The following is a 14,961-nucleotide window of genomic DNA, read 5'->3' on the forward strand; positions in this document are numbered from 1 at the left end:
GCTATATTTTGCTAGGGATGTGGATCACATGCATATACATATTTGTCAAAATGTATCAATTTTTTGTAATATTTGAAATATTTACGCTCCGCCACATGTAACTTATAACTTCATTTGATTGATTGATTGATTTATTTGTACATGGGCAGGCACTGGGGATTGGACCCCAGTCCTCTGGCATGGCAGGCGAGCATTCTTTCCTGCTGAGCCACCGTGGCCCGCCCATAACTCCATTTTTTAAAAGCAAAAAAACATGCTGCACAGATCTTGAGAACTAAATGTAAAAGATGAACATCTTCTCAGACCTCACAACAAGAAGCCTCAGAGACAGCTAGGGTCATGTCTCAAGGACTCAGAGCTGACTCGCAAAGCTCCCACTGGCCAATAATGGGACAATTTGAACAGTAGTAAGAACAATATTTTCATGAATTTAAACACATGAAAAATATTTAAATCCATGTGCTCATAAAAACTTTAAAAGCATATTTTAGCCACCAACTCATTATTTTTAAAACTGGTAAATAAAAGGAAAGAATGAAACACTTATCTTGCCTTTCCTGTAGGAATTATACCACTGGGTAACAGTAAATTATGAGTTATATAAATATTCCAACTATATATAAAGGATGGTAGAATTTAAAAATATTTTATAATCTCTAATTAATTAAATGATCTAGCCACTGAGCATCAAAGCTGCTGACATCACAAAAAAAGACAGTCCCCCCAGTGAAAGAGCACCTAATGAAAAGCTGATAACATATGAGACAGACTTGACAAAAAAAGAAAAAAAAAAACTTAACTAGAATCTGATCAAGCTTCAGACTCAACCAGCCTATGAGAAATACAGTGGACAAAGGGACATATTAAATGACACCATGGGATGTATGATGATGAATTTTATGTGTCAGCTTGGCTAGGTTATGCTGTCCAGTTGTTTGACCAAATAATCACTAGCTTGATTGTAACTGTGAAGGTAAATTTCATGGGTGGATTTGCATCTGTAGATGCAATGAACTGCAGTCAGTTTGTTGCATCTACAGTCAACAAAGAAGACTGCCCTCATAGCGTGGGGAGTCTCATCAACCAATCAGTCGGGGTCTTAAAAGCCAGAACTGAGGATTTCAGAATCAGAAAGGATGACTTCTGCCTCATCCAGTTTCTCCTGGGAAATACAGACTTGCCAGACCTCGGAGTCATCTTTTTTAGCATTTCCAGCTTGTTGCCTGCCCCATGGAATCAGGAGTTAGTTTTTTGGAAAATCCTGGCTAACACAGGACACAATCAGCAAAACCCAAATGGTAAGGGTTTGGAAAATCCTGGCTAATACAGGACAAAGCATGGGTTCTTCAACAAATAAATTGCAAAGAGGGGTGGGGAGAGAGAGAAAGAGAAAGAGAGATGGTTGGAAGGTGAACCTACAGATGAACAGATACTTAAATGAAACATCAGCCCCTTGTGGAATGTGAACCTGATTTGAATCTTGGTTCAAACAAACTTGAAATAAACAAAGACATGTATAAGGCAATCGGAAATTTGAATACTTACTAGATATCTGATGATATTAAAGAATTATTGTTACATTTTTAAAAGATAATTGAGATTATGTTTGTTTTTTAGAAAAGAGTCCTTATGTTTTATATTGAAATATTTATAGATAAAATTCTTTGAAATCTAGGATTTGCTTCAAAACAATACACACTAGAGAATGGAAAGTGGATGAGAATACAGATGAAACAAAATGAGCCTTTAATTCATAATTAACTGGATATCTGGGGTTCAGTAAATCAGCCTGTCATCTTCTGTGTATGCTTGAAATTTTCCATCATAAAAAGGCTTGTTTTGTTTTTTAAGGAATGCAGAGAAAAAGAGAAAGGGAAAAACACAAAACAAACAAACCAAAAGAACCACCCAGCTTCTGCAGAAAGACAGGAAGGAAATCTAACAGATTCTCTGCCTGAATGTTAATCCCTGGATGCATTTCCACATTGTCTGCAGTGGCTGCATGGAAAGGTCATGTTTAGACCTTCTAACCCCTACCTGGGGGTACTTTACTGACTTTTCTGAGCCTCATTTTTCCATCTGCAAAATGGATATAAAATAGTGCCTTCTTCACGGGGTTGTTAGGATAAAAAAAGATAACCTGTGTAACACATATGGCACAGTAGCTGGGACTAGTGTACAGGCAGTAAATATCGACTCATGAGTATTATTTCATTGCATGTAGCGTTTTAAAATCAGAAAATAAACGATGAATGTATGTGGTTTGTTTTTTTCTCGATGAATGCTGGAACATATTTGATGACTTTTGAACCTCAAAGACCTTTTTCGTTCATTTCCCTACACTCAGGAATGAGACTAGATTTTACAAAGCGTATGTCCATCACCTGAAAAACTGCACATGCCTTATGGTAAAACCAAATCAAAAGTCATGGCATGAAAAAGAAAAAAGTCATGGCACGTATCCTGTAAAGCAAACAGAAAACTACCCTGTGATGCCTGCTTCTCTCCCTACTTCTCCACCTCCCTTTTTCCATTTATGGTTAAGAAAGCAAGGGAACCCGCTTAGAACAAGAAACTTTTCTTTGGCTGCCTGGGGGGAATGTGAGTAATGGACTTTTTCCATCGGGGTTGTTTTTCCTGGACACGGTGTACCTTCTCCAACTGCTGTAACATGGGATCCTGAAAAGGCCTTTAAGTAAACTTCAAATATTCCTTATCACCCAACGATGCTATCCCCATTTCTAGCAAATTACAAATTAGTTTTCTGTATTTGGTGCCCTTCCTTTTTTTATGACTGAAACTTTTATTAATATAAAATGACCGTCTTGAACTTGGTTAATGCTTCCTGCCTTGGATTTTTCTGAAGTCACTGTTGCTCTCTATTCTTCCTTTGGTTTCCATGGGTCTGGCAGCATCCTTTCATTGTTGTTTTTCATTTCGCATTTTTTTTTGCTGTAGGTATATCTTGGAAGTAGCCTAGGGGTGGGTTTTGTTTCACCCAGTTTGAGAATCTTAGTCTTTTTCTCTGTGTGTGTGTGTGTGGCTATTGTTGTTGCTGTTGTTTTTAGTATGTGTTATTGTGAAATGTAACATATATGCAGAAAAGTGGTAAATTTCAAAGTACAATTTAACAAGTAGTCGTAGAGCACATTTCAAAGTATTACAATTCCACAGTTGCAGATATTTCCTTCTGGCTGTTATAATACAGTAGAAACCATAAAGAAATCCATATGATGATTCAGAGGTCATACTCATTTGTTAAATCCTATCTTCTCTGTTATAACTCCTCCCTCTCATTTGATCCTTCTCACAGCCTTCAGGGATTTTTTTGGGCAATGGCCATTTTAACTTCTTTGTGTTGAAAAGGAGTGTCCACGTTATGGGATAGGGGGATGTCGCTGGTTGATGTTCTTGAAGAGGTTGGTAACTCTGAGTTTCAGGGCTTATCTAGCCTAGGAGCAATCTGGAGGTTTTAAGCTTCTGAAAAATAAACTTAATAAATGAAACTTTTATAGAGTCTCAGAGAGAGCCATGGGTAAGGGTTTTCAGGAATATTGTAGATTAGGGCTTGGCGTACCGAGGGCCTTCCTTTTTAAACAGAAGTTCCATTCATTCAAAATATTAGTTGGGTTTCTTCCATGTGTCATGTGTTATAGCCCTGAACTTCACCCCAAATGATGCACGTGTCTGGCGCATTCTCTACCCTGTCCTAGTCCTGATGCTCACTCTCATCACCCAGCACCCTGCATCCCTCTCCATCACATCCTCCTGCTGTATTGTTTCCAGAGATCTTAGTCTCATCTGAAACTCTCTTATTTATTAACTGATTTCTTGTTAGCAAATGTCTCTCCTGTTCATTACTGACTCTCCACCAGCCCCTCCTCCACCCCCCCACCCCCCAGCATGGTAGCTGGTGGGACTGGGCCACGAAATTTGCAGGCCCCAGTGCAAAATGAAAATATGGGATGCCTTGTGGCAAAGGAGGAAACATTTTAAAACAGGAGAGTATTCAGTCAAGCATGGTTTCCTTCTGAGCACGGATCCTGTGGGAATGCACAGGGTGAATGCCCATGAAGCCAGCTGTGGTTCTGGGCATCTAATAGATACCCAAAAATAGTTGTTAGAATGAACACAAATCTAAGGAAAACACAGGTATCCAAGGAGCTATGACATCTTGACTGGTAAAAGGTTAAGAACAGAAACCAGCAGGTGTGTGAGAGGGACGCTTAATTCCTCAGCCGCAGGGCAGGCTGTGGTGCGAGAAATGCAATGACAGCTCTGCTTTCCTGGGGAAGCTGTTGGGGACCAGGACTGCAGTGAATTCATCTTCGCTTCCGTTGTCCAGCCTCTGCACCTCTTCAGGGGCCATTTGAATATTTGAACTGAACTGAATTGGTTCTAGAGGCTGAATTAGAGTGAGGTGAGGATTTAGGAAGGAAACATTTATTTCCCTAATGCAAACCTCACTAAATTTCGGAGGAGATGAACTGAAGGTTCATCGTTTAAGTGAAAGTTAAAGTTTGGCCCCTTCATTTATGACATATAGTTCAGTATTATTTATCAAAAATTCCAAAACTCTGCTCAGCCATCAGAGTTTTGGAAAACCGCCTGTCTTGGGATTTTATGGTGTTGTCTGGCATTCATTCGGTAGTTGAAGCAATCTGTGATGAAAATGATAGTTTTGTGATATATGCAGAGTGTCCCATAAAGATTCCTCCTAAGACTCTATCTTCCTTTGCAAATCAAGACTTTGTGCGTCTGCATATTTTGCTGTAAACTGGTGCACATATTTCTCTCGTCCTCCTTCCCAGGGTGATGAAAGCTCCCACGAAGTCACCAGTAACAGTTGCCCAGGCTCACCCGTGAGGTGGGCATCCACTTCTGCCCCAGTTTGTATTTCTCAGGCATAATTTCACATAGGCTCATATTTCATTTGGACCTATTCCAGGGTATAATTTCATTTTCAAGGGGCCTCTTAACAGGCTCCCTCCGTCAACATCCCGGGGTCCCCAGACAAGCCCTGCCCCATGCCTGGTGCCTGGCAGGAGCCTCTTGGAAGCGCGGTTGTTTCAGGCTAGATGTAAAGGGAGCTCGTCTGCTATTCCTGTTCTGGCTCTTGAATTCCAATTTGCGAGGACCGGTTCCTAACCTATTCGCTGATCACGAACTCCTGCCTGATACCCTAGTGCTACAGAACTGCCCATTTCCCCAGGACTGGGGAAATCCCTGGTACCCAGGCCTCCCTCCTGCCTTTGTCTTTGGAGTCCCACCAGACACCCAATCCTGCATTTATATGGCCCCAGGTTCTTGAATATTGTTGTTCTGCTGGTTAATAGTATCTGATTCCATTTATCCTTCTCCCACAAACAGATGTATTAGACAAGACCCTTTTGTTTCCATGTTAAAAATAATAATAATCGAAACGATCTTAAACAGAAGAGAAAAATTACAGAGTCAATAACCGACTAATTCCAGGGAATGAGTTCAGGTTCAGCTGCATCCAGGGATTCAGACAGTGTTATTGGAGTCTGTCTCTCTCCAACTCTTCTGTCTGCCATGATATACCCTGGGAGCCCAAGATTCTCATCCTAGCAGCTTCATGTCTCCAGAACAGACAAAAGCAGAGCACTACTTGCCTGACCCCTGTATCTGGAGAGAAGAGGTGTAGAGTATTATGGTGAACCCCGAATCACATGATCAGGGACTTGGAGTTAGCCTCACCCTAGGTAGTTGGATGGTGTCTCCATAAAAAAGAAAGGATTTGTGATTAGGAAAAGGTAAAACAGATCTTGGTCAGGCAAAAACCACAAACACCTACTCTGACCAGCCCCCTAGTTTTCAGACCCCTGTTTGGCTTCCATCCGTATGTGTTCCCACAGCCCTGAGCTGACCTTGTCCTGTATTCGGCCTGGCAGCCTCCACCTGGCCCTTCAAGTTGGCCTGGCCTCCTGACTGCAGCTTTGCCTAACCTAATTCATCCTGTTCCCCTCGTTCCAAAACTGGGTACCAAATCTCCGGTTGTCCTTCAGCAGTGAAAAAGTTCTCACCATACACTCAGAAATGACATACTAGTTCTCTCCATAGACTCTCCAGCCCAGTAAGAAAAGCTATCATTTATTGAATTATTACTGCTATAGATGCACAAATGAAAGGTTCCCCCTATATAAGGTAACTCCTGATTCCCTCATGAGAAGATGCAAAACAAATGGATTGTGCCAACTTGAATACATGCAAGTTTAGAAATGTAGATGAAATAGAATATTTACTGCTAATATTTGGTTGATTCATTTATTTACATATATTTAAAATCATTAGTTATGCAGATTAGTAATTTGAATGATTGCTGCCTTATGCTCGCCTTCTTTAGGAAACGAGTGGCTTCAGCCTCTTTACATGCATCTGTGTGTTTCCACTGAGACATGAGTCCCCTTGAGTCATCCTCTGCAGTTTTCCTAAGCACAGCAACCTGACTTCTGCCTAGGGGAGTTGAGGTATAGCTCTTTGTGAGGCTCCATATATGATGCCTTGCTGGAAAGATTGTTGCACGACATTTTACTTTCTTTGTCCATTCATCCTCTCAGTGTCTATGCCTGAGCTCCACCACATAGCCATCAACTGTATGGCTTTTTAAAGTAACATTTAAGTAAATTATTTATTCTAACCCCCAAATCCTTTCATTGTGAGGGCACACACCCACAAATAATTACTTAATCTGTATTAAATTCCTTCCTACCTTTTCTCTTGATTTCATCAAGTGACCTCTAAAAGCATTCAAAACTGGCATTGACTGAGTTTGTTCCAGGCTAGCCTGCCTTCCTCAGACACCACATGGTGGTTCAAGGAAAATAGACTCTTTAAAGGGAGTTGAAGATAAAGCCAATGTCTCATTTCTGAGGGGTTTTTTTCTCTTGGGCTGGGGGGCGCGGGTACTTCACTCTGTATTATGGTATGCATGGTTGATGCCAGGCAAAGACTTCGTGCCTGCATGCATTACCCCATTTAATCCCTTCCATTCCCCATCAGATAGGGATTTTTAGCTTCATTTTATAAAGAAGGAAACGTAATATCAGAGATTAAGTTACAATCCCAAGGACATACCAGGTTTGCCTGACTCTGGAACTCATGTTCTCAACCATACCACACACATGTGTGAAGTCCAGAAGGTTATTTTTTCAGGTGGTGGAAACACAGTACCACGTCCCAAGCTCTTACTCAACCATTCTAAAAATAACAAGTAAATTTATTTCGGATCTTCTGGATAGTGTATATTTTCTCTCTGTTTCACCTTCAAATATAAAGCGTTATGATTATTTCCTCTCCGTTGGCTAATTCCAATAATAATAATTTTGTGAGATGCAAATGATGAAATAAATCCTTTCTGAGACCATAATCTCCTGTCAACATCTTTGGTTTATGGCTGGCATTGCTGTTACTGATTGATATTACTGAGGTAATATCAATTCAAGTTCCTACTGAATTCTGAGTGGCTTTCTGAGTATGAAAGCTATTGACATGAAAGTGAGTTAAATGTTATATTTCTTTGCATTCATTAAATTCCCTGCCTCATTCAGAAGATGCACAGACTGAAGAGCTAAAATTGATGTTTGGATTCTTCCATGACATTGCCTATTCCTGAATCGTTTTCCAGCCCAGATCACGCCTTATCAATGAGGTTTAATAAACAGTAAACACATTTCATCATGTGTTTTAAACATGTAATGAAGAGGGACTTTGGGTGGCCAAAAGAAATAGCAGATTTTTTTTTTTCTTTTCCCTTTGCTCCCCTGACTCATGTTAAAAGTCCTTTGTTTCTAATCAAAGCAACAAACTGTACGGTCATTTCCTTGAGATTATATGGCAGCGGAAGGCGTCGGGGGTTTTTAGGTCCCTACTTCCATCAGTTCGTATTTGGAGAACACACACACACAACACAAGTGCTTGATACATGTGTCCTTTGTCTTACACATTCTCTCCAGTCCCTTTAAATGAGCCGAGATCATGGTTCAGAGGTAAGAACAATTTTTCTTACAATCTTCCAGTTACGAACTGTGTAATAGTGCTTTGTGTGTTTTTATTGGCATTTCTTAGCAAAATCTGGGGCAGATTTTGATATTGTAAGGGGGTTGAATTAATCTAAGTACTAAAATCTAGAACCCAACTTTCAGAAGAGGAATCTCTATGAAATATTTATCTTTGCTCTTTTCAAATAATTCCTTTCCATATGCCCCCGTTGGAACCCGAAGTGAACCTACCTGGTCCTTCACTGCTATCTATGGGAGGATTTTCCTGTTTAAAATGCTATCTTTGCTCATTTAAGAAGGTCCAACAAGGCTGACTTTTTGTTTTATTTCAGAACTTCGGTAACTGTTGCAGTATGTAATTCCACCTCACTGCTCCCCCTGGCCTCCCACCAACTTTTTCTTTCTTTTATTTTCTGTTTTCTTTCTTTCTTTTTTTTTTTTTAAAGACTTGAGCTTTTCTACAGATATGGAAAGGACAGTGAGAGGGCAGGAACTGTCTCAGTTAGCAGCTCAAGAATGCTTTTTAATTTGTCATTGTTAATCATGTCATCAGCAAGAGGGGTTGGGGGGCCTTCCCTATTTTTCAAGCAACAAAATACTTCAAAAATGTTTTTTGCCTGTTTTTTTGGCAACAAAGATCCTATGGCATGCTCAAACTCATTAACAGCCTCTCTGAAAAGACCCTTTGATGTCCTGCCCTGTTTCGCCTCGAGAAAGAAGCAGGGAAATTGAATTCTGTCCCCTGGTCTCGTTTATGGCAAAGACTGTACGTGATAAGAACTCAACAGCTCAAGGTAGAGATCTCAGAAAGGCCATTTGAGGGGATGGCTACTAATTAATATTTTAAAAACTTTTATGATTTGTCGGAGGAAGTCCTATATCCTTATTAAAAAGGAGTTCTTTGTTTACTTCCCCGCCTTGTAGTGTGTTGATGGTAAACTCATGAAGGCTAGCCCCACGTCCTTTTTCTTTTCCTGATAGGTAGATGTTGGAAATAGGAGCCGGGGAGGAAAATCTGGGACTTCAGAAAACAAAGGAAATTGTCTCATCCCGGAGACTGCAGTACTCCGGGGGACAGCAGGAAGTGTGTGGAGGAAGGGGTAGAACTGGGGAGAGAAGAGAAACGTCAAGGGAGTAAATATGCTGCAATGGGACTGGGGGAGTATCCTTTGCTGTAACATAACACAGTAGTATAGCCTTAGAACTGAATCTGTTGTCTCTAAATTGGTTCTGTCTAAAGGTATCTAATAATCTGAAGGAATGTGATCGTATTATTCTAAATGTAGCCCTCTCACCTGGATTCTCAGAGCAAACTTATATGGACCCTGAGCCTCACATTCAATGGCCTTGCTCTTAAGATTCAGGCTGTAGACAAGGAAGGATTCTCCAGAGAGACTCTGGAGAGGGCATGGCCCTGCTGACATCTGAACTTCAGACTTCTTGCCTCCAGAACTGTCAGAGAATAAAATTCTGTTGTTTTAAGCCTTGCACACACACACACACACACACACACACACACACACACACATTCAAGCCAAAGAACCTCCTTAGAAGTAAGACGCTATAATGCAGCCCTTTCAGGGATCAGAAAACATACCTCCTAGGACAGGGCTGAAAATGTCAGACAGACACGTGTTCTGATGCACCATTTATTTAGTCCTGTATATGGAGGACACAGGGAAGTTCCTACTACTTAGAAAGTTGCTGAAGCCATTGTCTATGCCCCCCTTGGAAAGCACACTCAACTGTTAGGGGGTGTGGGTGGGGTGAATAGACAGACATCTTTGGTCAAGTAGAATTCTTAAATATATTTATGTCATGGAACATTGGAGCTGCGAGAAACCTAATACGTCACTTTGACCAGTCCCCTCGTTTCTATTACTGACAAGATTGATGTCCAGAGAAGTGGAGTAATTTTCCTAAAAACTCACAGCCCATTAGTGGCCAAGCACAGCCCAGCATCTGTCCACCACCCTGCTGTTTCTAGAGCCAGCTTGTTGCTCTTCCTAATTTCTAATACTCTCTGCACTTCATCCAGCACGAGTCGCTTTCCATGCATGCATACGTCTTGGAGTAGAGGGATCGGACAATCGGAAGGAGTAGGAGAGTGCCTTCCCAAATGACACCTGGTTCCTTTTATCCCCACCTTCCACCCAGAGGGCAGGTGCACAAAAGACCCCAAGAAAAAGAACAGGCAGCCTTGTCCTTAGTCACGACAAATCATAGTACTAGGTGAAGACATACTAAAACACTTTCTCTTTGCTTTGAAAATGTCGTGGGAACCCAGAATTATCAGTGAGTTCACAGCTGAGACCTTTCCCAGGATCATAATTGAAGTATGAGACGTTTGTTTGCCCCTGAGATGGACTCTATGAAGCTCCAATTAAGACTTTTTTCTTACTTGATGTTGGCAGACTGCAAAAATTTTTAAATGAAAGACTTTTCCCTAAACTGCATAGATAAAGCTGACTGCCGGTGAAATATACATTAAATTAGTTAATGTAATCTGGCAAGGATAGGCGAAGCAAGCAGTTACAATTCCAGTAACAGCAATCTAAGAAAAGGAATATATTGGACCATTTCCTGTTTATTTCAGATTCTTTTTTTCTTCTTCTTCTTCTCTAAAGAAAGTCTTTGTGGATGTGACTGTTTTCTTGTGTTGATCTATTTCCTCTTTTGGTTTTCTTTTCTTTTTTTCTTTCCTTGTAAATTAAAATGAACATGTCAGCAAGATTTGTACTTGCTCTTTTAAGACTTTACTTTCATACCATCCTTTCTACCAGCTGTGTTTAGATTTCGGTTTTCCAATCAAGAATGGGAGCAGCCCACAGTCTGGCCTGTCATGATATAGAACTATCTGGAAGAGCAGAGAAGGACTTTATCTGTAAGCCCCAGAGAAAGGGGGAGAGAGAACGAGCCACAGTTCAGGTCTAATTCTGCAACTTGCCAATATGTTTTATGGTTTTGAGGAGTTAATTTTCCCATCAGGGCCTCAGAACCCACATTTGTGGGTGAGGGACTTAAATACTAAGGCTTCTCTTAAACTTTAAATGCTCTTCCTCTAAACTATTCGCAGTTACTTCCTTATTGCCCAGATAAATTCAGCTGTGTCTGCCTCTCTTTACTTCTGCCTCCCCTCCCTTCCTCTCTTCTCCCTTCCTCCCTCCCTTCCTTCCTCCTTCTTTCCTTTCTTCCTTACCACCGTGTTTCAGAAAGGAATTCAGGGCACGGGCTCTGAGGACGATGTCCCTGCCGGTAGGAGCAAACCAGACAGGCAAAGTTAGAAACGGGGAAATTGCTGAAATTGCTGACTGGAATTAGACACTAAGATGCTGCCTAGATAGAAATCAGGGCCTTGGGGATGATGGGTGTGATTCCTCTCCTATTGAAATTTGACACTGCTCCTTAGATTACAGATTCTTCACATAGCCACACCTATTTCCTGTGTGTACTGCGTCAGCAACGTACCAGGCTCCCGCCTACCGAGGAAAGCAGGGAGCTGCCATGCCTTAGGAAACCCAGTTAGGGGGAAGTGCAAATCAGAATTCTTCATTGATCTCAGGGGCTCTTACCAACTTGACTCTTAGATCATTTGCCGCTCACGTTTGGAGTGTTGACATGAAACAGCCATGAGTAGCGAAGTAGCCATAAGTTTGAAGTTAAAGGACCTAACCGGTAGGGGTGTATTTAGATGTAAATCTAATAATGCCAACTAGGGCAGACATTGAGTCCCCAAAACATTTGGAGCTCAATCCATTGATAAAGGTTCTGATTTGATGGCACTGTCCTCAAGAACACTGAGAGAGAGGCAGTGACAAGAATGCAGTTCCAAATGTTGTCATGTAAATCCTGGCTTTGACACTTGTGAACTGAGTGACCCCATTCTGGGCTCCTCATGAGAATATTTATAACCGCCTTATAAGGTTGTCGGGGGGAGGGGATTCGAGCTAAGGTGTGACACTGAACAACTTAATAAATGGCAGTTAATATTATTTAATAATAGTATTACTGTACAACTATCCCAAATACGGCAAATAAAGAAAAAGATGGCATGAGAATATTCAGACACCACCAGAGGGTTGGACGTGTAAAGTGGTGAATGGGAAATCTTTTTCAGGGCCGCTAATGTTCATGATAACATAAATACAAATCAGCTATTCATTCTCCAGCTTTGGATCTCTGCATCCTGATACTCAGGATATCCGTCAGCCTCCCCTCATTTGGACACTTGAGAGCACTTAACCCTGCAGACGTTTGTCTGGATTTCCCTGGGTAAAAGTTCACATGCCTGTAATTGCAATATGTCCATTGCAGACTTTGGCCTTGGCCTGAGATCAGGAGTTCATTTGGACATGGCTCTAAACTGTTTTAAGGACATGGGCCCAATAAAAAACTGTTGAAAGTTACAGAACGCCTTCCCCCCAAATTCTCATTAATGCAGGTTTTGCCTATATTTGGGGTGTTTTCCAAATCCCTTTAACCTCATTCACAGACCTAAGTAATACAGTCTTAAGTGGACTGTGTATCTTTCAGAGAAATGGTAAGGCCCTAGTTGGCCTCTGTGTCATGCCCAAGAAGTGAGTTTTTCTGGAATCCTTTGGCACCTAACCTTATTTTCACCAACTGCCATAGACTCTATAGACCATATTTAGAATCCAAGAGAAAGTCCTGCCACCTGCCCTTCTGCAGCTATTTATGCTGCTCCTCTGGGACCAGGAGTCCTACCTTTAGCAACAACCAGGGTAGAGGGAAGCAGGGCTCCTCTGGGTACCTGACCTTGTGTTGAGTTAAGAGTCAAGTCACTCTAGTGGGACCTGAAAGTAATTGCTGTGTTCAGCATGAGAAGCAGTCGTCCGACTTTTGGGGATTCATCTGGAAATCTGCAGAGCTTTTGCAGTAACCACTCCATTTGAGTTGGAGGAACAGGAGGTTGTTGGTGGTAAACGATGCACGTCCCCAGGTGCCCACCTCGAGGTGCAAGCCCCCCTCTACCAGGACAGGTGCTGAGGTCCAACCAGCCGCAAACCTTGCTTCGCGTTATTCCTTTTCTTTTCTTTTTAAAAGAAACTCATGATCAACAGATGATCCTTTTAATTGTTCTGTGTGAAAGGAGAATACAACATTGCCTTCCCAATTTTTGTAAAATGATATGCAACTCCATTTATTCATTCAACAGATATTTTTTTTTAGCAGCCTCTTGTGCATGGTGCATTGTACAAGCTGGGGGTACGGTAGTTAAGAGGGCAGATATAGTTCCGGCATGTGAAGCTTGTATTCTCTTGGGGGAGGCAGATATTAAGTAACACAGAGTGCATTTGTTTATTAATAACAAATCAATAAAATTTGTTTTATTAAAATTTTATTTAAAAAGTGCTGCCATGCAGAATTACAGAGAGCTGAAAGAACAGATTGCACTCATGATAAGAGTTATGTGCTATTCCAGACACTCTGTGTGCATCAGCTCATTTAAATAAGCCTCATAGGAAGGCACCATTATTACTTCCATTATGCGGATCAGGAAACCCAGTAACAAAGAGATGAGGTCATTTGCCCATGGGTAGGCAGCCAGCAAAATATCTAAGCCAGGACTTGGACTTTGAGCAGTCTGGCTCCAGAGTCTTCACCCTGAGAAAATGATTTTTAATCTGTGTTTTAAAGGATAAACCAGGTTAACTAGGTGCTTTCCTAACCCCCTTGTGCCTTGAGGTAGGAAGAAGCTCCTATAGAGGGAAAGCTAGAAGAGGGCTGGTGTGGCTGGTGCCCAGAGAATGAAGAGGAAAAGAATAGAAAACAAGGGGAAAGGTGGGCAGGAACCAGACAGGGCTTGGTGGGTTGTGTCAGGGACAGGAGTTTTTCCTGATCAAATTAGGTCAGCTCTGAAGCTAACCCCTCCATCAAGAAGACCCTCTCAGAAGGCTCATATGTCTATGATATAAAAACATGAGGAATATTTTCCTGAGCTGATTGGCTGGGTTATTTCAGATTTGATTTCGTGTTGTATACAAATTCACACACACATTCAATATGTGTGTGTATATTAGATGTGTATAGATATGTGGGTATATAGGAAGTGTATAAGCACTAAGTGCTTGGGGATATTTTATCTGGTCCATCTCCCTGTCCCACTGATGTCTCTCCCAGCCAAACCATTTTCCACCTTTCTGAAGCTTGCAGAACGATATTTTTTCTTAATGGTTAATGTATCCACATTGTGCCTTTGGGAGCTTCAATGATTAGTCACCATCACAGCCAATTTGGAGCCTCTGGCAGGGTGCTGGGTGCCTTCCTTACCTCTTCCCGTTTCACCTTCAGCCCTAGGAGATAGACATTATTATCTCTATTTTTCAGTTAAAGAAACAGCTTCAAAGGGGTTAAATGACCTGGGTATGGTCCCGCGGAATATTGTTGGAGTCAGGTCTTGCGTCCAGGTGTGCCTGAGACCTAAGCCCGTGCTCTTAACCCTACGCTGTCTCACCTCCCTGCAGAGGGCACTTGCTGTTTTATATATGTGAAAGCTGTCCAAAGTTGATGATGGAATTCATCTTCTATGCCAGCGGCTAAATCTCATAGCAAAAAAGAAAAAAAAAAAAGAAACTGAATAGAACACGTGGCCCTTCAGCATGACCAGAAGCAGACTTGAAAACATGTTACAGATTTGCCAGCCCCAAAAGATATTTTACCAGCCCACCCGCTGAATAGGTTACGGTGGCATAAGTAGAGGGATGTAGCTAGGGCATGTGTGTGTATTTGGCTGTTAATTAATAAGAGTTTGGAAGAGTGAATTTTGATACTTGTTGGGTGCGTACTACATGCCAAGCATACGTTCCATACCTTTTTTAACTCATTTAATCCTCACGACAACTTTCTGAAGTTGATATTTTTATCCCCATCTGCAGGTGAGGACCACTGCAAAAGCTTTCTTGACTATTTTTCTTCCTCC

General features: G+C 41.5%; 1 protein-coding gene across 5 annotated transcripts in view; it reads left to right on the forward strand.

The window, feature by feature from the left end:
• FRMD4B (FERM domain containing 4B) overlaps window positions 1-14,961 on the forward strand; it is a 362,040-nt gene that overhangs the window by 182,859 nt on the left and 164,220 nt on the right. Inside the window, exon 1 of one of the 5 annotated variants that reach the window (XM_077128738.1) lies at window positions 5,856-8,009. The exons of the other annotated variants lie outside the window; for them this stretch is intronic. Coding sequence (XP_076984853.1) covers window positions 7,986-8,009 — 24 coding nt within the window. The 5' untranslated portion in view covers window positions 5,856-7,985. Of the gene's footprint in view, window positions 1-5,855; window positions 8,010-14,961 lie in introns of those variants that run through there. 5 annotated transcript variants of the gene reach the window in all.

This window comes from Tamandua tetradactyla, chromosome 15 (genome assembly GCF_023851605.1).
Source record: "Tamandua tetradactyla isolate mTamTet1 chromosome 15, mTamTet1.pri, whole genome shotgun sequence".
In the NCBI taxonomy this organism is placed as follows: Eukaryota; Metazoa; Chordata; class Mammalia; order Pilosa; family Myrmecophagidae; genus Tamandua; species Tamandua tetradactyla.